Here is a 25373-nt window from a genome sequence, read left to right as displayed (position 1 = left end):
GTCAACGTCAAATCCTGTTATGATATTGTAGACTAGTTTTGCAAGACATTATCACTTGAGGAAATTGGTAAAGAGTACAGATGATCTCTATTTAATTTCTTACAAATGCATGTGTTTCTACAATTATCTCAAAATAGAAAGTTTAAATAAAAGAGGAAAAAAAAAAGGAACAAACCCATAAATCATATACTACTTATTTACTGAGCAATTGCTATATGGCCAGGCCCTATGTCAGGTACTCACATGAAATACTTATTTTATTTTTCACAAACTCTATAAAGTTTATGCCTACTTCCTAAATGATCTTTCTGGAACACTGTTTCTCTGTGACACAGACAGCCTTTCTTGAGACATATTCTGCAAAAAGGGTTTCTTAGTTAAGTAGTTTGAGAAACATAAAAACAATTATTTTCCTTTCTACTGTAGGCGTTTTCAAGACCTTTAATATCCTCATGTACATTATAAATACTCAAAAGGAGGCCATCATACACAGCTTTCCTCAAATTTCTTTAATTTTAAAAGTCTTGCTTTCACAAGATGCCTATTAACAACTTGCTTAAAGAATTAGTATTCCTTGCAATACACCATAATAAATGTTCGGTTATAAGTTTTCTATCAATATCCCTTCTGGAGTTGGATTTTATGAGTTATTTCAATTTAGGCTATAGATTTACCACCTAAGTATACTCTTGATGATCCAAACTACTTACCATGTAACAATATAAATAGATCGAACCACTAAAGTGAAGACCAACATTCCATACATGACCTGAAGAAGAAAAGAAAAATGAAGTTCGTAAGATCATTATTCTTTGGCAATGGAAGTATATTTTGCCTACAAAAATAGCCCTCCCAGTTAAATGTAAACATTTATAATCTTTCATTACATGTTAAAGAACATATGTATTAATATAATTAAATAATTAAGAGTCATATTAACCTGTGAGGAAAGATCTTGCTTGTGAATAACCAATATCAGAAGTCCCACATAAACTTGAATTCTGAATGGTTACAAGAAATTTTAAATACCTGCTGAAACTTGAACAAATGGTGTATTTCTGCCTCATGCTCCCCAGATATCCCTCCCTTTTTGTTAGGTTCACTTTTAGCAAATGATTCTACTTCCTGTCTTATATATCTGAACTTTTTAAAACTCTCCTCCTAAGTGTTTCTGCATCCTCTCCCTGTATCCTTTCTCCCATTCCTAGTTTTCAAAGAAACAGATGCCCATTTCTTCTTGACTGAGGTTAGTCCACTCCCCTGCGTTCTTTATTCTATATGTTCCCACATCTTCTCAGACTTGGCTCCAACAACTAACCTCTTTCTCTTCTATACTGAGCACTGGATAGGTATTTTGGAAACCTGAAACTAGTGGGAAAATTTAACTTTTAAAAGTGTGAATTATTAAATACAAGAAAACTTCATAGAATATAAAGGTATAACATAACAAATATTTATAAAGCCAATAGCTGGGTATCATCCAGGTCAAGATATATGTTGTCTCTTCCCAGTCTAACTCTCTCCCCTACTCCTTAGAGAAAACCCCTCTGACATTTTTTATAAACATTTTCCTGCTTTTCCTTACATATTTATTAAATTAAACTGGTTTCCTAAATATGCACTCCTAAATACTAGGTTTTTGAAATTTTAATTTTAATTTACAATAGAATAACATTACATACATTTGTTTTTGTCTTTTAAGATCCAGTTATGTTACATGTTGCCATGGTTCAATCACTTTTGATGTTACATAAATAAATATCACAACTTATTTACCCATTGCTGTGCTGATGGACATTTTTGGTTTATTTCTAGTTTTCAATGCTACGAACATTCTTATTCACACATTCTACTGCACACATACAAAAACTTCTCCAGAGTATGTACCTAGGGATGTAGTTGCTGGATCAGAGGGCATATTATTATCAAAATTACTATAAGTGTCAAACTGTTTTCCATTGATTCAATTCAATTCCAATTTCTAGGATTTCTTTGATCCATGTTATTTAAAATTATATTACTTAAATTCTAATATAATAGCTTTATAGTCAGAAATTATATTCTGCTTACAGTCATCTGAAATTTGTTAAGACTTACTGTATGAGCAAGTATATGGTCAATTTCTGTAAATGTGGACCATAAAGTGTTTCTGGAATTGTTGGGTGCAATATTTTACATTTGCTCTATAGGTCAAATTTTTTAATCATATCGTTTGTCTTCTGTATCTTCTATAAGGTACTGATAATTGTGCACTAAAGTCACCTAAGATTATAGACTTCTCTAGTTTTTCTCCTAGTTTAGTCAATTTTTTCATTATATATTTTGAGGTATTATATATATTAAAGGTACATACAAATTTTAAATTATAATTTTCCAAATTGAACACTTTTAATACTACAAAGTAATCCTTTTCTATCAACGGAAATATTTTCCCCTCTTAAAGCCTGTTTTGTCTGATATTATAACTATACCATATTTTCTTTTGCTTAGCATTTGCATGATATATATTTTTCCGCTTTCACTTTCAACGTTTCTATTTTGAACTCTCTTTAAGGCCGTGCTATGATTCTTGCCTACTAGTTGTGTTCTACTACATAGAATCCAACCATATCTATTGAGCATTGCACTAGTCCCTGGGGAGATAATGGTATGAGTAAAGGGTTAATATACAGCCTGGAATGGTGAGGGCCTGGTTGAGAATGACCTCAAGTCTCTCAGCCTTGAAAACAACAGGTAAAATAAATGAGGAGTGTTGTGTCTGCTTTTGTTGTCAAGAACCGCACACATTGCAGGCTTGGGGCCTACATGAGAACAGTATAAAAGATGCCCATAATAAAGAATGGTGGGGGGGAGAAAAGAAAGAAAAAAGGGGCTGTTGCTTCTACACATTACAGTGACTTCCATTACTCTTAGCTTTCAAACCTGGCTGATGTATACACATATGTGAATGAGAGGGCAAAATGTGTATCTTATACACAATGTATGTGTATAAGGATAGCTCTGAATTTCTTGATAAGATGAAAATGCTCTACTTGTTGTATCCTCTACCATGTATTTTACAATAAAAATAAATAAACACAGTATTAGATTAAAGTCTATTAGAGACTGATTCCTGGGCTTCCCTGATAGCTCAGAAGGTAAAGAATCTGCCTGCAATGCAGGAGACCCCAGTTCATTCTTGGGTCAGGTCAGGAAGATCTTCTGGAGAAGGGATAGGCTACCCACTCCAGTGTTCTTGGGCTTTCCTTATGGCTCAGATGGTAAAGAATCCACCTGCAATGTGGGAGATCTGGGTTCAATCCCTGGGTTGGGAAGATCCCCTGGAGAAGGGAAAGGCTACCCATTCCAGTATTTTGGCCTGGAGAATTCCATGGACTGTATATGGGCTTGCAAAGAGTTGGACACGAAACTGAGCAAATTTCACTTCACTTCACTGATTGCCCACCTGAATCAGTAATTGTAGCTATGCTGCAATAACAGTGAATAGAAAAGTCATGATCCCTGCAATTACAACCTAGTGAGGAGAGGGATAAGTAACCATGCAGTTAAAATGAAGTATTTTAACTCTGTGACAGGGACTGAACAGAGCATTTTGTAAGCACAGAGGAAGGCCACCTAATCTAAACTTATGCAGATCAAAGAGACTTCCATGGACTAGGGATGTAATGTATAACATGAGATGTAATTAACACTGCTATATGTTATATGTAAAAGTTGATAAGAGTAAATTCTAAGAGTTCTCATCACAAGGAAAAATGATTTTAATTTCATTAATATACTGTATCTCAATGAGATGATGGATGTTCACTAAACCTACTGTGGCAATCATTTCATGATGTATGTAAGTCAAATCATTATGTTATACACTTTAAAATTATACAGTGCTGTATGTAATTTATGTCTCAATAAAACTGAAAGAAAAAAAGACTTTGGAGGATATGTTTAATTTTATAACAGAAGCATTAGTAGGATAAGAATTATTAGTAATAAAAAACATTATTAAAAGAAGGTGGAAGAGAGTAACTGGCATAGCTTACATTGTGGGGACTAGAAAAAAGTAATGCTGTCTAGGACATACTTATTGGAGAGAAGAGCAAGGAAAATGAAGTTAGAAGGTAAGCAGAGATCAAATCTGCTTTACAAGTCATGTTAAGGAGTTGGGACTTTATGTAAAGACCAATGCAAACTCAATAAAAGTTTCAGCAGTAGCTCAATATGATCACTCATATATTAGAAAGATGTCCCTGTCATGTTAGACAGAGAATGAATTAGGAGGCAAGATTAATGGAAAACAGACCACTGACAAGATATTGTAGTGACCTAGGTGAGACACGGTGCCTGAATTAGGGTAATATCAATGGGAAAGGAGAAAAATGGATAGATTAGGGAGATATTTAGGGCTTAGAACAACTTTAAGGTATGGTATAAATTGTTTAAGGCTTATCAAAATTACTAAAAGTGTCAAACTGACTGATAATCAATTTGATATGGGAGTAAGTAAAAGTTGGGAACATCTATGATGGCCTGGTTTATGACTTGGGCAGTTGAGTGCATAGTTAAAACTGTTTATTGGGTTAAAGAATAATACAAAAACAAAGACAAAGGATGAAAATGTTTATTTTATTTCTGTGTATGTTCAGACTTTGAGGTGTCAGTTAGATAGCCAAGTGGAGATCTGTAACAGGAGTTGGATATTTGGGTCTAATCTTAGAAGAAAAAACTGAGCTTAATTAACAGATTTACAAATCATCAGCACAGAGAAATCAAAAGAAATGGATTATTCAGAGAGCATGTTAAACATATCTAATGGTGGATAACAACCTATATCCTGGAAGTACAATGGGGATTTTCCAAATAAATTTTCTTTTCTTCACAAACATCTCTATCCTATACATATTTTTTTAATTTATTTATTTTAATTGGAGGCTAATTACTTTACAATATTATAGTGGTTTTTGCCATACATTGACATGAATCAGCCATGGGTGTACATGTGTTCCCCACCCTGAACCCCTCCTCCGACTTCCCTCCCCATCCCATCCCTCAGGGTCATCCCAGTGCACCAGCCCTGAGCACCCTGTCTCATGCATCAAACCTAGACTGGCGATCTATTCCACATATGATAATATACATGATTCAATGCTATTCTCTCAGATCATCCCACCCTCGCCCTCTCCCACAGAGTCCAAAAGTCTGTTCTTTACCTCTGTGTCTCTTTTGCTGTCTCGCATATAGGGTCATTGCTACCATCTTTCTAAATTCCATATATGTGTGATAATATACTGTATTGCTGTTTTTCTTTCTGACTTACTTCACTCTGTATAATAGGCTCCAGTTTCATCCACCTCATTCGAACTGATTCAAATGCATTCTTTTTAATAGCTGAGTAATATTCCATTGTGTGTATGTACCACAGTTTTCTTATCCATTCGTCTGCTGACAGACATCTAGGTTGCGTCCATGGCCTGGCTATCCTATATATCCTATATATTTTTATTCTCCCCTAGGAACCTGAGGCAGACCCCATAGTGGCCTACTCAGTATCTACTCCTGCCTCTGTCTTTATAAAAGACTGATTTTATTAGGATGGTGATATGTCCAGCTATAAAAGCTTGATTTCCTAGGCTTTCTTGGAGCTAGAAGTATACACATAACCTTTCTTCTATGAATATTCAAAGACTGTTGTTGTTCAGTTACTAAGTCATGTCTGACTCTTTGCAACCCCATGACCTGCAGCACGCCAGGCTTCCCTATCCACTTATTTCCCAGAGTTTGCTCAAACTCATGTCCATTGAGTCAGGGATGCCATCCAACCATCTTAACCTCTGTCACCCCATTCTCCTCTTGCCCTCAATTTTCCCCAGCATCAGGGTCTTTTCCAATGAGTTGGCTCTTTGCATCAGGTGGCCAAAGTACTGGAGCTTCACCTCCAGCCACAGTCCTTCCAATGAATATTCTGGGTTGATTTCCTTTAGGATTGACTGCCTTGATCTCCTTGCTGTCCAAGGGACTCTCAAGAGTCTTGTAAGATTATTCATTTTTAAATAAAAAAATAACAGAATGTACTTTTCCATTCTCTACAATTTTTCATTTAAAAATATTTCTATAAGGAATTTTCATATCTCTCCATATTTAATAATTTTTTCAATCTCAAAATTTCAAAGAGTATAATAAAAATAGTATTTGCATTTTCTCGCTGCTAAAGCATCATTGAAATATACTGTGTGTAAGCTGAGACCTGGTACTTATCCCTAAGAAGCCTAGGAAAAAAGCATGCTGTGATTTTGTTTATCAGTAAAAAGAAAGATTTCTTGAGCAAGGCAGAAAAGCAATTTTTTCTTCTGTGATTTGGCATTAAGACGCCTATGTGGAAAGATTTGTAGACAGATGAAACAGAGAGGTAAAAGAGGGCAAATTAAATAGGCTGAGGCTATAGCGTGGGAGCTTAAAAACTGTGAGGTGAAGAGACATGAAATGAAGTTGCTCAGTCGTGTCTGACTCTTTGTGACCCTGTGGACTGTAGCCTACCAGGCTCCTCTGTCCACGGGATTTTCCAAGCAAGAGTACTGGAGTGGGTTGCCATTTACTTCTCCAGAGGATCTTTCCGACTCAGGGACTGAACCTGGGTCCCCACAATGCAGGCAGATACTATACAGTCTGAGCCAGCAGGGAAGTCAAAAACTGTAGATATACAATAATTATTTTGATAATGAGGGAGACTGACATTCAGTATTTCTTCAGAGCTAACATTCTCCATGACTTATTCATTATGGTCTATTCTGTGGATCAAGTAAAAACATGGAAGGGAGTTCCAAATAACCGGCCACTTTATTTTCTACCAAGTACTTACTGAATGAGAATTCTGAGTGACTCAGCAGTAAAGAAACTGCCTGGTATGCAAGAGATACAGGTTTTACTCCTGGGTCAGGAAGATCTCCTAGAGAAGGAACTGGCAACCCACTACAGTATTCTTGCCTGGGAAATCCCATGGACAGAGGAGCCTGGTGAGCTACAGTCCACAGGGTCACAAAAGAGTCAGACACAACAGAGTGACTAAACAACCACGAATTATTGAACACAGACTGTGTGACAGACATTGGACTAGGCATTCGTCATTCAAAGATGAAAAGATACCCTATTTCTGACCTCAAATAACTCAGTCTAATAGAGGAAAGACATATGTAACCACATATCTAGCACTTGGATCTGGTTTCTAAATTCCATTCTCCAATAAAAGAAACCAAGGCTCCATGGAGATCAGGCCTGGGGCAGGGAAAGAACAAGATGAGTCAAGAACATCTTCTTGTGCCAAAAAGTAAAACATACTCAAAGATTAACGGGAACAGGTCAAAAGGATACAGATACCAGCCTGAAAGTGCTACACTGGCAAAATCTGAGACAATTTGTATACCAAAAGATATCATGATAGTTCAGTTCAGTTCAGTCACTCAGTCGTGTCGACTCTTTGTGACCCCATGGACTGCAGCACGCCAGACTTCCCTGTCCATCACCAACTCCCAGAGCTGACTCAAACTCATGTCTATCGAGTCAGTGATGTCATCCAACCATCTCATCCTCTGTCGTCCCCTTCTCCTCCCACCTTCAATCTTCCCCAGCATCAGGGTCTTTTCCAATGAGTCAGTTCTTCACATCAGGCGGCCAAAGTATTAGAGCTTCAGCTACAGCATCAGTCCTTCCTGTAAATATTCAGGACTGACTTACTTCAGGATGGACTGGTTGGATCTCCTTGCAGTCCAAGGGACTCTCAAGAGTCTTCTCCAACAACACAGTTCAAAAGCATCAATTCTTTGGCGCTTAGCTTTCTTGATAGTTCAACTCTCACATCCATACATGACTACTGGAAAAACCACAGCTTTGACTAGACGGACCTTGTCTCTGCTTTTTAATAGGCTGTCTAGGCTGGTCAGAGCTTTTCTTCCAAGGAGCAAGCGTCTTTTAATTTCATGGCTGCAGTCACAATCTGCAGTGATTTTGGAGCCCCCAAAAATAAAGTCTGTCACTGTTTCCATTGTTTCCCCATCTATTTGCCATGGAGTGATGGGACCGGATGACATGATCTGTGTTTTCTGAATGTTAAGTTCTTAGCCAGCCTTTTCACTCTCCTCTCTTACTTACATCAAGAAGCTCTTTAGTTCTTCTTAAGTTTCTGCCATAAAGGTGGTGTCATCTGCGTATCTGAGGTTATTGATATTTCTCCCAGAAATCTTGATTCCAGCTTGTGTTTCATCTAGTCTGGCATTTCTCATGATGTACTCTGTATATAAGTTAAATAAGCAGGGTGACAATATACAGCCTCGACATACTCCTTTCCCAATTTGGAACCAGTCTACTGTTCCATGTCCAGTTCTAACTGTTGCTTCCTGACCTGCTCACAGATTTCTCAGGAGGCAAGTCAGGTAGTCTGGTATTCCCATCCCTTTCAGAATTTTCCACAGTTTGTGGTGATCCACACAGTCAAAGGCTTGGCATAGTCAATAAAGCAGAACTAGATGTTTTTCTGGAACTCTTTTTTGATGATCCGGCAGATGTTGGCAATTTGGTCTCTGGTTCCTCTGCCCTTTCTAAATCCAGCTTGAACATCTGGAAGTTCACAGTTCACATACTGTTGAAGCCTGGATTGGAGAATTTTGAGCATTGCTTTGCTAGTGTGTGAGAAGAGTGCAATTGTGCAGTAGTTTGAACATTCTTTGGCATTGCCGTTCTTTGGGATTGGAATGAAAACTGACCTTTTCCAGTCCTGTGGCCACTGGTGAGTTTTCCAAATTTGCTGGCATACTGACTGCAGCACTTTCACAGCATCATCTTTCAGGATTTGAAATAGCTCAACTGGAATTCCATCACCTCCACTAGCTTTGTTCGTAGTGATGCTTCCTAAGGCCCACTTGACTTCACATTCTAGGATGTCTGGCTCTAGGTGAGTGATCACACCATTGTGATTATTTGGGTCGTGAAGACCTTTTTTCTATAGTTCTTCTGTGTATCCTTGCCACCTTTTCTTTATATCAAAGAAATCATGACATACCAAAAAAAATCATGATAATTACAAATCAGTAAATACTGTATAAAGTAGGAATATAAGAGAGAGTCCAAACAGATAAAAATAAATAAATTCAAAGTTTGATAATTAAGAGTATTTTCATAAGTCTCAAAGTACTTTACTACCAAGTTCTTATTAATTATGAAAGGACAGAGAACAATTACACAATGGAAATGTCTAGTAGACACTATCATAAGTCATCATGTTCCAACATGTTGACAAAAAACTTTCACATGGTTTGGGGGAAAAGTTCTTTTTATCATCTTTGCAGCTTCTCTGTAATTCTGATACTGTTTAAAAGTAAAAGACATTTAGACAATAAAGAATTCCATAGTAACCCGCTGGAATAATTAACAGCTTCACATTGAATGCCCAGAGTGAGTTCAAGTCTTTCACTCTCGGAGAAAGGCACTCAGCTCATCTGTGGTCAAGAAACATTTATGAGGGTGGGAGGTCAGGTAGGGATTTGTGGACAAAGCCCCAGTGAGTGGGAACCTATGGTGGTAATAGGTAATGGGATTTAGGCATTTGGAGTTTGTAATGAACTCATTCAATTGCCAAACATAGTAAAGAGAACCTCTAACAGAAAAAGCCAAGGGCTACAGTGAGGGGAATCCAGATTTTTCTACCACCTGATTACTGTCTCAATATATAAGTCGCTAGAATAAGTCACTTCACTCATCTTACTCTTGGATTCTCATTTGTAAAATGAAGGGACTGAACTAGGTGACTGTGGCTTCATATTTTTATAATCATAGTCAAAACACTCATATAAGAGGCATTTTATTTTGGGAGTTAATAGTATAAATTATTCTCTGGCATGCTGCAGTTCATGAGGTTGCAAAGAGCAGGACATGACTTAGTGACTGAACAACAATTCTCATATGATAAGGCTAAAAGGCTGGTGCTTCCTACATAATTAGATGATAGTTTAAATAGTAGTAAGCTAAGTGCAGATACTACTTTTTAATTGTAATGTAATTTCATAAGACTCATAAGGCAATGAGACTCTGTAAAAACATAGTTTTTGTAGGTATTCAGAACTAGTTTAAAATCTTAATTCTGCCTAAACTATACAGCCTTCTAATCCAGCCTACATACAACTGCCAAAATTATCTGAAACAGATCTTATAAAGTTATTATGCCTCTATCAATGACAAAACACATTCCAAACTCTAGCATGACAGTCAATGATTCACAATTTGGTTCCATTCTTCTTTCTCTTCTCATGTTCTACATGATCTTGTATTTAGCATAAGATTTCCCAAATAAGACCCCATAATACCACTGTGCTGAGGGACATTAAGAGATATTCAATGAAGAAAAAAAAAAAAAAAGAGTTCCATGGTCAAATACACCCTCCTCAAATGTCATTTCCTGTGTGAAGCCTTCCTAATATCTTTCTATAAAAATTACTTAATCTCTTTTTATTCCCAAAGTACTTCACTTATATTTGACTTTGGGCAGTTTTTTTAATTGATAACTGAACTGAGGTTTAAAGAAAAGCACAGCTATCCCTACGTTTTATATATTTGGTCTTCACATTCTTCCAAGTTCACTATTGCACAAAAATCTAAATAGTACTTTTCATTCTTTTGAAAAACAGAACTTTCGGACAATAAACTAGATTCCAAAGTAATCAGCTATAGGGACATATCATAAAAGTAATATGAGTTTGGGGGAAAAATAGGATCTGGGTTCAATTTCTAGTTCTGCAAACAACAAGCTGAACACTGGGCAAATTATTTAACCTTTCTGACTCTCAGTTATCTCATCTATAAAGTAAAGATAATTCCAATTCCTAAACAGATTTGCTGATATTTTAATAATATAATGAGTAAGTCAATCTATATAAACTATATATGAAAGAATATACAATATTTAGCACAATATTTAGTAGACACTAAAAAAGTCAGCTTCTTTTGCAAGTATGCTTATATATCCTTCTACTCTAATTTGTAACAAAATGGCACAAATGAAACATGATAGAATAAAAATTTAAAAATGTTAAAAATCCAAGTTTGTTTTTCAAATTGTTTACGTAGTGTGTTATTTCCTGCAAACCTTGAGTGTCAAATTAGAAGGCACAGTAATAAAATACTGATATGGCATGCCTAGAAACAATCTTTAGGAGACATCTACTTTGGCAAGAAGATTTTAAGCAACAGTACTCTTTGAGACATTAGATGAGATCTCATCTGAGATACTCAACTACTGATTGTTTAATTAGCTTCTTTAAAAGGGTTAAATAATTTCTTAAATGTCCATTTAATCTATTCTCATGTATGCTTTTGTTTTTGTTTTCCTGCTTAAGACATGTTGGTGTTTCTATTGAATGTGACAGCTATGTGATTTGAATATTATCTTTCGCAAGGCCATCAAGTTAAATAAATAGCATTTGGCTCTCTTTTAGATATGTATGGATCACCTTGGACTCAATAAAGTAGAACTGTTATCAGTATATTCTTCCTCAGAGAAGTTAATCTGGTTAGCAAGACAATCATCCTTGTTGCGACAGGTACTTTACTTTTACTATCACTACTATGGGGCTTCCCTTGTAGCTCAGTAGGTAATGAATCTGCCTGCAATGCAGGAGACCTGGGTTTGATTCCTGGGTCAGGAAGATCCCCTGGAGAAGGAAATGGCAACCCACTCCAGGATTCCTGCCTGGAGAATCCCATGGACAGAAGAGCCTAGTGGGCTACAGTCTATAGGGTCGCAAGAGTCGGACACGACTGAGTGAATAAGCAAACACAAATCACTACTATCACTACTTCTTCTCTAGCTCAACTCAAATATCTCTTTCAGAAGCTTTCCATGATCATCATAGGCAGAAATTTATGCATGTCGTCTTACATCTTCCTAAGTACTCTTAGTATTACACAGTATTATTACGCTTATTGCCTTGTGCTTTGCATTATATTAATTATTTTTATATAATCTTTATGAAATAGCACATATCCTTGTTTTGAACATTTTACAGCTAAAGATATTGGAGAATACAATATTGGAGAGTACAGCAAGAAATTTGTTGATGGATAATAAAATAGCAAGATATTGAGATTCTGAACTTTAAGAAATCAAAATGACAAGAAATAAAGATCCCAGCCTTAAGTCAGAGTTCCTTTAGGTTAAACCACATTGTTCTGCTTTCCTTTTTCATTATTTTTAAGATTTTGAAAAATCTTGTCACAAATTCCAAAACAATTTGTCCATTTACAAATTCCAAAGCAATTTTCCTAAGTTTCTACAAATAAAAACATCAACAATTATATGAAAGAAAAATACTCTAAACTTTGACAATTAGAAGATTCTCAGAATAAGAAGGTCTCTTTTCTTAAAAATGACACTCAGAAGACAACTAGGGATAGGGTTTTTTTTAAAGCCATAAATAGAAAGTATCAGTTCTAATTACTTAACAGATCAGAATAGGATACTCTAGATCAGACATCTGAGGCTAAATTCTCTAAATAAAACTTTATAAAGTAGCAAGGAATACTACTGTATCAAAACAGTGAGCCATTTTCCTTACTATTGCTCTTCAGTACCAAAGAAAGCAATTATTTAGCTACATACAATAAGTATATTTTGTAATTCTATTTTGAGTCATCTAGGTAGATAGACTGTGTCCTTGCTTGCATTAGTACTTCTTTTACATGTTTATTATAAAATGTATATACTACAAATACATTTTTACAAGTTAATCATCCTGATCAGATAGTGAGTTCTGAGACCAACAGCCATGTCATATATTAATACTAGTTAACATTTACTGAGTGTTTACATGCTAGGTTTAAATGCATTATTTCATTTAAATTTAGACAACTTTAGGAGATTATTATACCAACTTTAGAGATGCAATCTATTGAGCTCTATAAGAGCAGAGACCTCATCATTTCACTCACTAGTATATCTCCTGTGCCTAGTACAGAACCTGGTATACTGAAGGTACTTAAAAAGTGTTTGTTGAATAATGAGGAAACCAAAGCTCAAAAAAGTTAAGTAACTTATACAGTAAGTAGGAAAGACTAGTTTGAATTCAGTTATGCCTGACTTTAGATCTTAAGTCTGTGCTCTACTGCCTCTTTATTTCCAACATCAGGCTCAGAATTTGGTACTTAGAAAGTATATAGCAAACATCTAACGAACAAACGAATGAATGAATCCCTACCTTCAGATTGCTTATCCACTTCATCTAGCATTCCTCTACTTCTTTATTTCCCTATCCTGATTTTTAATCTCTAAGCCTAGGACATTAGTCATAATTATAAGTTTTCATCCTCCTCTATCAGCATACACAGATATCTATTTATCTTCCCTCTACACAGAGAAGAAAATATTATTGGAAAAACACAGGAAATTGCATCATGGAAAGTTACATGAATAGTCTGTACCTTTTATTACAAAACACAGTACTAAATAAGTAAAAAACACAAAAGAGAAAAGTGAGTGGTCATAAACTTAAAAAGATTAACTCAAAATTTTCAAGTAAGAAGTTTATAAAAACTGAAGCATTCTTCACATAAACTTAGTTTATTTTTATACTGTGTTAATAAATATTTCTAATAAAGGGATAAATATACAAAGACATCACTTCAAGTTATAACAAACAGCAAAGTGAGAATGCCCTCCTCCCAATAGCATCTACTTTTAGACATCCACTTTTAGCTGGCCTATGGAAAAAACCTAGGCACAATAATGTGGATTTATTTCTTTAAAAAACATATTTCAGATGATTATTGTCTAGTTTTAGTTTAAAAGGTTACAGGAACATTTACTTTTTAATATAAACACAAAATATTCTAAGAGTATAAGGCCTCTAATCCTTCTGGAATATGTGCTTCCTTGCTTATTTATGTATCTTTATCTATCCTGCTTTGTTAAAAAAATAGTGACAGGATTCAAACAAATCTAGTTAGAATCCTGGCTCTGCCCCTTAATAACTGTGTAATGTTATGGGGCAAATTACCTAATATCTCTGAGCTTGTTTTCCTTAAAATGTAGACAATAATCCATAATTTTTAGGACTGCTGTGGAGATTAAAGTCTATGTAGTAATGAGCATAGTGACAGGCACATCACACCACTCAATAAACAATAGCTGTCTTTATTAAGGATCTCATCCTCATTTTACTCTAGTTTCATTCTAGGATGCACGTAAGTTACTATTTCTTATACCAAAGTTTCTATTCTTTGTTTCTCTTGATATAAATAACCTCCCAACTCATATATGTTAGACTGAAAATTTCTTGAGTATTTTCCCCATATCTTTTCTAGAAGATAATGTCATAAAAAAGACTGTTTACATGTGCATGTGAATAATATTTCCTGTTTTTTTGTGCTTATAAGAGCAATGCTGCACCTGCATGATTGTCTAAAAACAGCTAGTGGAGCCTGGGCATTAATGTTCTTGGTATTTCTATTTTGCTTACATCTCCTATAGGAACTTGTTTGCAATCTGTTTTAAACACTGTTCTTTCCTAGAGTATCCACCATTTCATTTCCATAAGTTGTATATGCATATAATATACTAGAAAAGGAAAATACAAAGCAGGTTAAGTAATAAAATGTGTAATAATTTTCAAAAATTACCTGATGGAATATAGGCTCCTTTACCTTAAGGTAAACCTGAAAAAGAGTAAAAGAAATAGATGTGAAAGAAGTGCCTTATGAAGGGGAAAGAAAACCTATACCTGCTACCTTGCAAATCTCATACGTCTCTGGCTTCCTTCGTCTTCCTTCCTAGAACTGACTCCAGCCATGTAAAACCAATCAGATTATGTGGCTTGCCACAAAAGGGCTATTACCTACAGGTGTGTCTGTGCCAGTGCTAGCTTCCTAATATGTTGTTGTCATTTAGTCGCTAAGTTGTGTCTGAGTGTTGCAACCCCAGGAACTGTAGCCCGCCAGCTCCTCTGACCATGAGATTTCTCAGGCAAGAATACTGGAGTGGGTTGCCATTTCCTTCTCCAAGGGCTCTTCCCGACTCAGGGATTGAACCTATGTCTCCTGCACCTCAGGCAGATTCTTTACCGCTGAGTCACTAGGGAAGCCCGAGCTTCTTCAAGGTAAACTAAATATTTCACAGCTGCTGTGGATTACTCTGGCCTCTTGGCCTCTGCATGAGCATCAGGGAGAAGCACAGATGCATGAATACTCATCAGCGCTGAAGAGGTTATGCTGACAATCCCTGCAGCACATCTGTTTCACAATAGCAAGAACACTGGATTTAGCAGTAAAATTTTATTTTATTTATTTTTTTTCTTTTCATTTATTTTTATTAGTTGGAGGCTAATTACTTCACAACATTGCAGTGGGTTTTGTCATACATTGACATGAATCAGCCATGGAGTTACATGTATTCCCCATCCCGATCCCCCCTCCCACCTCCCTCTCTACCCGATTCCTCTGGTCTTCCCAGTGCACCAGGCCCGAGCACTTGTCTCATGCATTCCACCTGGGCTGGTGATCTGTTTCACTATAGATAATATACTTGCTGTTCTCTCGAAACATCCCACCCTCGCCTTCTCCCACAGAGTCCAAAACTCTGTTCTGTACATCTGTGTCTCTTTTTCTATTTTGCATATAGGGTTATCACTACCATCTTTCTAAATTTCATATATATGTGTTAGTATGCTGTAATGTTCTTTATCTTTCTGGCTTACTTTACTCTGTAGCAGTAAAATTTTAAACTGCCACTTACTTGCTACATGTCTGAGCAAGTCATTTAACTAAAAGACTCATTTTTCCTTATCTGGATAATGGGAATAATAATAGGTAGCAATAATTAGCCAAAATATGTGCAAGTCTCTAGCACATAATATATGCTAATGAGTGAAAACATTTAAAATAAATTTCTTGTTCTTTCTTCTGCTTCCAAAAATCACTGCATTCTCTGTGCAAAAATCTCAGTGCATTCACTGAGAAACATTTTCAGTTACACAAACTCTAGTTTCAGGCTCCAATGTCATGTGGGTGATTAAGTTCAATGCCCACTTATTGTATGCATTTATTGCCCTGTAAGAGTACACCTTTAAAAAGACATGGTAGAGAGGAGTCAAAATTTAAATCACAAATCTGAAATGACTCCTATCACTTACAAGACAAAGTCCAAATTTCAAAGCCTTCCCATGACATTGCTCTAGCCTTTCTGTTTGGCCTTATTCCTATCTTCCTGTCTCTTTCTCATCCTAGGCTCCAAAAAGTATACTGCTACCCCAAAGAGGCTAGTTTCATGCTTCTGTATCTTTAAACATGCCATGCTTCACTGTGTTAGCAAATGCCCCTGCTGGTAAACACTCATCTTTTAAGATTCAGCTCAAATTTTACTTCTTTCTTGAAGTCTTTTCTGAGTTTTTTTTCTGCTTAGCAGAACCCACCACTCATCCTTCTTTCTACCAGACTGTCAATGTATAAACGTTACGGCATTTATTAGTTTCTTTTCTCCCCTACAAGGCAATAAACTTTTTGGCAGAAAGGACCATTCTTATACATCTTTATAGCCTCATTTAACATACTGCTGATCTCACAAATTTTATGTAATTTTACAATTTGCTACAGAACATCTTATTCCTGGAGGAAGTTCCTTCATTACAAGAGTAGATCATTTCCTTAAGCAACCAGAAAGCTTTAATAGTAAGATGTGTATGAAACATTTATATATGTATAACTCTAAACTCTAATAAGGCAGAATGATTTTAAACTCTGAAATTTGCTATTTCAAAATACTAATTTCCCTTTACATAATTTCAGATTCTCAGTGTTAGTAACAGAAGAAATGCAGAAGAGCAAGGCTCTTAAAAGGCTTTTTTTTTTTTAAAGGCAAAAGAATTATGGAGTCCTTACTATGTACCAAGGGTTAATTTTTACAACTAATATGAAATGTATGTTTATTACTATTTTCTTTTTTGTTGTTGTTGTTGTTTATTACTATTTTCATTTTACAAATGAGGAAATTTCAAGAGGTTAAGTAACTTGTCCAAAGTCCCATAGTTATTAAATAACAGAGAGTATTTAGTAGGTCCTTAACCAAGACAGGGCTTCCCTGGTGGCTCAGAGGGTAGAGCGTCTGCCTGCAATGTGGGAGACCCGGGTTTGATCCCTGGGTCGGGAAGATCCCCTGGAGAAGGAAATGGCAACCCACTCCAGTATCCTTGCCTGGAGAATCCCATGGACAGAGGAGCCTGGTAGACTACAGTCCACAGGGTTGCAAAGAGTCGGACATGACTGAGTGACTTCACTTTCACTTTAACCAAGACAAGCAACTTAGAGCATGAGCAGATTTTGTAGGAAAGATAATGAGTAGGTTTGTATCATGGGGCAGGGGTAAGTAAGTACAACTTGGAATGTGCTGAGATTGAGGGTCCTGATATTAGTGATATCTAACTCTAAGGCTTAAGATGTGGATTTGGTAGTTGTCAGGTTATAGGTAGTACTAGAAATGTGGGAACAGATGAACTGGCACACAGAAGTGATCAGCTATCTCAACCTATTTGGAAAAGGTTAGGCATTAAAATAGTCACAGGAGGTCCTAAAGATTAGAGCCAATTTCTTTTTTTTAACAAATAGGAGGTAATATGTTCATCCATGAGGAAAAGTTAATCATTAATTGCTTTCTATTGCTACTGAATATCTGCCTTTTGACTTTTCCCACTTCCTGTTAAAAAAAAAAAGGTTAAAAAAATTGTTTCAACTTTTTGTTGAGAAATAACACCTAAATAGAATAGAAAACAAAGAAGCAATATCTATAAGGGAGTTTCCTTTAGAAATATTTCAGTTTGAACAGCATGAGGCAAACACTAGAAGCAAAATGTACCAAACTCCATAAATGGCAGCTCACATGCTTAATTTGTTAGAAATAAAATATGACTTACTATGGTTACTATTAAACTGAAGAGAACTAAGGTAAAAAGCAGATGGTAGTTTACAGAGTTCTTCGGCTTAAAACATTCAAACCTTAAAAAGAAAAAAGAGAGAAACTTGTTTTAGAATATAAAACTAGGAAAACAAACAGAATGCTGTTTTGCCATGTGTATACATGCCCTGGGTATACTGGTGCCCATCATTTCCTTGCAACCACACACTCATCTTAGAGAATCCACACTGCCTACAGACACCTGATGTCAACTAAGGGAAGACAGCAGGCATCTTCTGCTCTCTCCTCCTTACAGTACTCATCTGGAAAATTCTATTAAATTATCTGCTCTCAATTTGTCTCATGCAAATTGTCTCATACACCTGATACAGGTGTATCAGGATATTAGTTTATCAATGCTCACTGTTACTTTTACTTTCAATAAATATAGTTTTGACAGAAAAGATAGATCAATAAACAATGTCAAGGAGAGCACAGACCCTAGTCTCAGTCTTAATAGGTTTCAGAAAACAATGGCTAGAATTTCCATGTTTTTATCTTAGGTTTTCTAAGTGCCCAAATCTGCACTGTCACAGATGGGCTGATGACATAGTTTTCTAGATTGGGGTAGCAAACCACAGTGCAAAAACCAGTTTCTCAACCTAAGCCTGACTTTGCAAATAAAATGTACTGGAACACTGTCACACCCATTGATTTATAGCTTATCTATGGCTGCTTTTATGCTACAATAGCAGAGGTTGAAGACTTGCAACAGAGACCACAGGCCCAGAGAGCCTAAAATAATTATTTCTGGTCATTTACAGAAACAGTTTCTGATGAGTTCTTTTTAATAATATATTCTTTCAAACTATTTTTAATTTTTTAAAAATTTATCTATTTTTTCAGTTCATTTCAGTCACTCAGTCGTGTCTGACTCTTTGTGACCCCATGTACTGCAACACGCCAGGCTTCCCGGTCCATCACCAACTCCCGGAGCTGGCTCAAACTCATGTTCATCAAGTCGGTGATGCCATTCAGCCATCTCATCCTCTGTCGTTCCCTTCTTCTCCTGCTTTCAATCTTTCCCAACATCAGGGTCTTTTCCAAGGAGTCAGTTCTTCCCATCAGGTGGCCAAAGTATTGGAGCTTCAGCTTCAGCATCAGTCCTTCCAGTGAATATTCAGGGCTGATTTCCTTTAGGATTGACTGGTTTGATCTCCTTGGAGTCCAAGGGACTCTCAACAGTCTTCTCCAATACCACAGTTCAAAAGCATCAGTTCTTCGTGCTCAGCTTTCTTTATAGTCCAGCTCTCACATCCATGACTACTGGAAAAACCATAGCTTTGACTAGACAGACCTTTGTCAGCAAAGTAATGTCTCTGCTTTTTAATATGCTGTCTAGGTTGGTCATAGTTGCTTTATAGAATTTTGTTGTTTTCTGTCAAACATGAACATGAATCAGCCATAGGTATACATATGAAAACTCTTTTTATTTTTACGTATCTTTAGAAGAAGATATTCTTGAACTAGCAATGATGACTAGGTTGAAAAGAATCAGGTAACCATCACATAAGAGGTTCAGACAAGTTTGAAGTATTAATACTAGGGAACAGTGGGTATACTTTAAAAGTTAAGTTTATTAAACTTGTAGGTTATTAACTGCATGACCTTAAGCAAGTCATCGCAGCATAAGCTCTGCTTATATTCTTAGATAAAATGAGGACAATATCCATTTATCTTGTACAACTGTGAAAATTTAGAGATGACTTGTTGCCCTGCATAATTCAAGGTACAAAGTAGAAAAATGTTATGGATTTTGGATAATATATTTGAGATCACACAAACTCATAAACATTGTTAGTATAACTTCCAAAATATTATACTCTGTATTAAAATCACAAAAGTTATAATCTTCTACACTGTTTTAATCTCCTAGTAATATAACTGCATTAGTTAATTCCCTATGAAACAAACATGAATTTTAAAATATATCAAGTAAATAAATTTTAAATGTAAATACTTACATGCAGTATACAAATATACAACAGCTGTAGATCATTGGGAGTTCATCCAATAGCTAAAAGAAACAGACAGGTAATAGGACTTGAATACTGTAGAGCTGCAATTATTATTCAAATCCAAAATAAAACAGCAGAATGACTAAGATGGTCACCTTTTATTATCTAATACATTTTACTAATTCTCATATTTATCATCATCTAATTTATTCTCAGTGTGTATATTTATTTTTTTTTTCATTTGTTTTTATTAGTTGGAGGCTAATTACTTTACAATATTGTAGTAGTTTTTGCCATACATTGACATGAATCAGCCATAGATTTACATGTGTTCCCCATCCCAATCCCCTCTCCCACCTCCCTCTCCATCCCATCCCTCTGGGTCTTCCCAGTGCACCAGCCCTGAGCACTTGTCTTATGCATCCAACCTGGGCTGGTGATCTATTTCACCTTTGATAGTATACTTGTTTCAATGCTGTTCTCTCAGAACATCCCACCCTCGCCTTCTCCCACAGAGTCTAAAAGTCTGTTCTGTACATCTGTGTCTCTTTTTCTGTTTTGCATATAGGGTTATTGTTACCATCTTTTTAAATTCCATATATATGCATTAGTATACTGTATTGGTCTTTATCTTTCTGGCTTACTTCACTCTGTATAATGGGCTCCAGTTTCATCCATCTCATTAGAACTGATTCAAATGAATTCTTTTTAATGGCTGAGTAATATTCCATGGTGTATATGTACCACAGCTTCCTTATCCATTCGTCTGCTGATGGGCATTTAGGTTGCTTCCATGTCCTGGCTATTATAAACAGTGCTGTGAAAGCTTTTGCACAACAAAGGAAACTATAAGCAAGGTGAAAAGACAGCCTTCAGAATGGGAGAAAAAATAGCAAATGAAGAAACAGACAAAGGATTAATCTCAAAAATATACAAGCAACTCCTACAGCTCAATTCCAGAAAAATAAATGACCCAATCAAAAAATGGGCCAAAGATCTAAACAGACATTTCTCCAAAGAAGACATATAGATGGCTAACAAACACATGAAAAGATGCTCAACATCACTCATTATCAGAGAAATGCAAATCAAAACCTCAGTGAGGTACCATTACACGCCAGTCAGAATGGCTGCTATCCAAAAGTCTACATAAGCAATAAATGCTGGAGAGGGTGTAGAGAAAAGGGAACTGCCTTACACTGTTGGTGGGAATGCAAACTAGTACAGCCACTATGGAGAACAGTGTGGAGAGTCCTTAAAAAACTGGAAATAGAACTGCCATATGACCCAGCAATCCCACTCCTGGGCATACACACCGAGGAAACCAGATCTCAGTATGTATATTTAGATTACTGTTTTTGAACAAATGAACTTATCTAGCCATCTATCTGTCTTAATGTACATACTTAAGTAGGATGCCTGACTCACTGCTCAGCTTGGATCATTCAGCATCATAAACTATGTTAACATGCCTCCATCAAGGAATGATGTCCACCATATACAGGTTATAGGTACTTTCAGTATTCTTTTGCATTTTTTTCTTCATCCTATAGCACCTAAGATAAATAAAATGGTTGGATGGCATCACTGACTCAATGGACATGAGTTTGAGCAAGCTCCAGGAGATGGTGAAGGACAGGGAAGCCTGGCATGCCACAGTCCATGGTGGTGCAAAGAGTCAGACATGACTGAGCAACTGAACAACCACTCATATATAAGAAGAGATAGTAATGGCTGGGGAAGTCAGTTAATGTAAGTGACGTCAAAGTATGTCTCTGAAAAATAATAATATTATTAGCAACAGTAACAACTATAGCTACTATATATTAAACTACAAGCTGGACAGTGGCCAGCTAAGTGTTATGATAATTTTTTTTTGGGGGGTGGGGGGGCGGGAAGGGTGTATTTCTAATCTTTAAGCTAATCCTTAAACCAATCCTATAGAATTTATTCACTAGATATGCATTTAATGAATTCTTTAATAATATACTACTATACACGAGGCAACATGTTAGGAGCTGAGGATATGAAGAAAACAAGACATAATCACATAATTGGCCTCAGGGAATTCACATTCTATTGCGGTAGAAGGAATGAAAAAATAAGTGATTAAATATACAGCAAATATTCCCGAAAAAGAAGCAAAAGTAGCCAGAAAAGATGGTGGCAGGAAATGAAGTGAGATGGCAGAAAAAGGCATTCTAGGGAGAAGGAAGAGAATTTATGCAAAGTGATATATTCCAGTAAAATATTGGAATAATGAAAATGACAGCATTTGTGCAAGGTATTATGATCAAATGTTTCACATTATCTCATTTAATCTGCACAATCCTAAGGTAGGAACTATTACCTACATTCCAAGATGAATATACTGAGGCTTAGATGGTTTAAGCAACATTTCGAAGATCACAATGCTAATAAGTACCAGAGCCAGATTTTGAAGGGACTCTTTTATATTATGTTGCCTCCAAAACCTTTCACTTGAGTCACCTTTAAATGTTCAAAAACACTGGTATAACACAATGACAAGCTGCAGGTAAATCGACCACCAGTTTTATGAAGATTCCTTTAAGTTTTGAACCAGTATCTACTGACTTTACATTAAACATCTAAATGGGTCTTTTGTATTTCCATTTAAATTTTTAAACTTTTCGTTCCAGGTCAGTGAAAAATGTATTGTTAGGGATTGCACTGAATCTATAGATCACCTTGGGCAGCATGGTCATTTTAACAATACTGTTTCTTCCAATCTAAGAACATGGTATATCTTTCTACCTGCTTGAGTCATCTTCAGTTTCTTTCATCACGTTCTTATAGTTTTCAAGTACATGTCTTTTGCTTCTCTGAAGTGAAGTGAAGTGAAAGTCACTTGGTCGTGTCCAAATCTTTGCGACCCCACGGACTATATGGTCCATGGAATGCCAAGCCAGAACACTGGAGTGGGTAACCATTCCCTTCCCCAGGGAATCTCCCCAACCCAGGGATCGAACCCAGGTCTCCAGCATTGCAGGCAGAATCTTTACCAGCTGAGTTGCCAAGGAAGCTTTGCCTTCGTAGGTAGGTTTATTCCTAGGTATTTTAACATTTTTGTTGTGATAGTAAATGGGATTATTTCAATTTCTCTTTCTGATATTTCTTTGTTAGTGCACAGAAATGCAACAGATTTCTATATATTGATTCTGTATCCTGCAACTTTATCAGATTCATTGATGAACTCTGATAGTTTTCTGATGTTGCTTTATGATTTTCTATGTAAGTATCCTATCATCTGCAAACAGTCAACATGTGATTTTTAAGGGGACACAATTCAGTTCACAGCACTGTGGTAGTATGTTTTGTAATATAAATTTTATTATTATTCAGGTATGGTGAAGCCAATAGATCAGGAGATGACTGCCACTGAAAAGGAATTTCCTGGTGGTCCACTGGTTAGAACTCTGCACTACTGGGGCCTGAGTGAGCTCCCTGGTCGGGGAGCTAAGATTCTGCAAGCTTTGTGGCAAGGTCAAAAACAAGCAAGCAAACAAAATAGGAGGTGAAAATTAAGGGGGAACTTTCCCCCTTCAAAAAGAAAAAGAAGGAAAAGATAGTTTGCTATTCACAGTTCCCAAGAGAGAACTTCCTTGCCATGCAGAGCAGCACAGGAAAGCACCAGGGTCAGTCAGGAGGCAGAAAGGGCAAGAGGAAAGTATGGGCAAGAGCCTTTATAGCCATTTCCCTAAGAAATGCAAGGCAAGGGAAGGTAAGCAGGTTTAGAATTGACTAATTTGAATAGCTTCAAGGGGCTCTAGGATATGGGCGTTATCTCTAGTTATCTGGTTGTTGCTGTTACTGCTCAGTTGCCTAGTCCAACTCTTTACAACCCCATGGACTGCAGGAGACCAGGCCTCCCTGTCCCTCACCATCTCCCAGAGTTTGCCCAAGTTCATTTTCATTATATCAGTGATGTCATCCAGCCATCTCATCCTCTGACACCTTCTTCTCCTTCTGCCCTCAATCTTTCCCAGCATCAGGGACTTTTCCAGTGAGTCAGCTGTGTGCCTCAGATAACCAAAATACTGGAGCTTCAGCATCAGCATCAGTCCTTCCAGGGAATATGCAGGGTTGATCTCCCTTAAGATTGACTGGTTTGATCTCCCTTAAGATTGACTGGTTTGATCTCCCCGCTGTCCAAGGGACTTTCAGGAGTCTTCTCCAGCACCACAGTTGGAAGGCATCAATTCTTTGGTGTTCTGCCTTCTTTACAGTCCAGTTCTCACAACAGTATGCAACCATTGTAAAGACTACACGGACCTTTCTCAGCAGAGTAATGTCTCTGCTTTTCAACACAAAGTCTAGGTTTGTCATTGCTTTCCTGCTGAGAGGCAATTGTCTTCTGATTTCATGGCTGGCACTATCAGGTACCTGGCACTAAAACGATTAGGGCAGAGAAATACTGCTTCCTCGAGTGTAAGAGGTAGTTTAGAGAATGGGTTCTGAATTGGTTAGTTTGCATATAAAAGGCACAGCTCAGGCTGAGTAGTTTTGCTATATCTAAGAATTGGCTATCCCTTGTATATTCATGTGCCAGGGCATCAAGAATACAGAAGATAATAAAGCTGTTATGAGCTGAATGTTTGTGTCAAACACAAATTCATATGCTGAAGGTCTAACCCCCAATCTGATGGTATTTGGAGATGAGTCTTTTGGGAGGTAATCAGGGTGAGATGAGGTCATGAGGGCAGGGCCCTCATGATGGAATTAATGCCCTTCTAAGAAGAGACACCAGAAAACTAGCAAGAAGGTAGCTGACTCCAAGCCAGGAAGAGAGCTCTCTCACCAGATCTGATCCTGCTGATACCCTGATAAAAATCTATTGTTTAAGCCATCTAGTCTATGGCATTTTGTAATGGCAGCCTGAGATGACTGCTGCTGCTGCTGCTGCCAAGTCGCTTCAGTCGTGTCCAACTCTGTGCGACCCCATAGACGGCAGCCCACCAGGCTCCTCCGTCCCTGGGATTCTCCAGGCAATGATACTGGAGTGGGTTGCCATTTCCTTCTCCACTGAGATGAATAGTATAGTAGTAAATATGTGGCGTCAGATCAGGTATGTGTGAAGAATGCTCAGAAGGGAAAAAGATAAGAGTATTTCTATTTCAGTGACAAAAGGTGATGGGGGAGGCAGGGACATCAATAGGCACCAGTTACAGGAATCTAGGTTGGAGATGATAGATTAAGGCAGAGGCAGATGGAGAGAGTCAGAGGTAGATGCATTCAAGAGTTATTATACAGAAGTTGAATCAAGAGGTTTTAGAGTTTCTAGAGGTGAGAAAAGCAGGAGAAATTAGAAATGAATCACAGGTTTTTGGTTTGGGTTTTGGATGTAAGGTGGTTTCATTCACTGAGATAGGGAGCAAAAGAGAAAGAAGGGTAGTATTTATTTATAACCAGAACATCTGCTGTTG

The 25373-nt window shown here is 36.9% G+C and overlaps 1 protein-coding gene across 1 annotated transcript in view; it reads right to left on the bottom strand.

Annotated features, from left to right (window-relative positions):
* ACER3 (alkaline ceramidase 3) overlaps positions 1 to 25373 on the bottom strand; it is a 145939-nt gene that overhangs the window by 36575 nt on the left and 83991 nt on the right. The window contains exons 4-7 of the mRNA XM_061150906.1: positions 19936 to 19988; positions 17931 to 18012; positions 14650 to 14685; positions 711 to 769 (exon numbers count right to left, since the gene is read on the bottom strand). Of these exons, the coding sequence (XP_061006889.1) occupies positions 711 to 769; positions 14650 to 14685; positions 17931 to 18012; positions 19936 to 19988 (230 nt within the window). The remainder of the gene's footprint in view (positions 1 to 710; positions 770 to 14649; positions 14686 to 17930; positions 18013 to 19935; positions 19989 to 25373) is intronic.

The sequence above is a fragment of the Dama dama genome, chromosome 1 (genome assembly GCF_033118175.1).
Source record: "Dama dama isolate Ldn47 chromosome 1, ASM3311817v1, whole genome shotgun sequence".
NCBI classification, from domain to species: Eukaryota; Metazoa; Chordata; class Mammalia; order Artiodactyla; family Cervidae; genus Dama; species Dama dama.
Note: the sequence above shows the minus strand (reverse complement) of the source record. Positions and strands in the feature narration are given on the sequence as shown.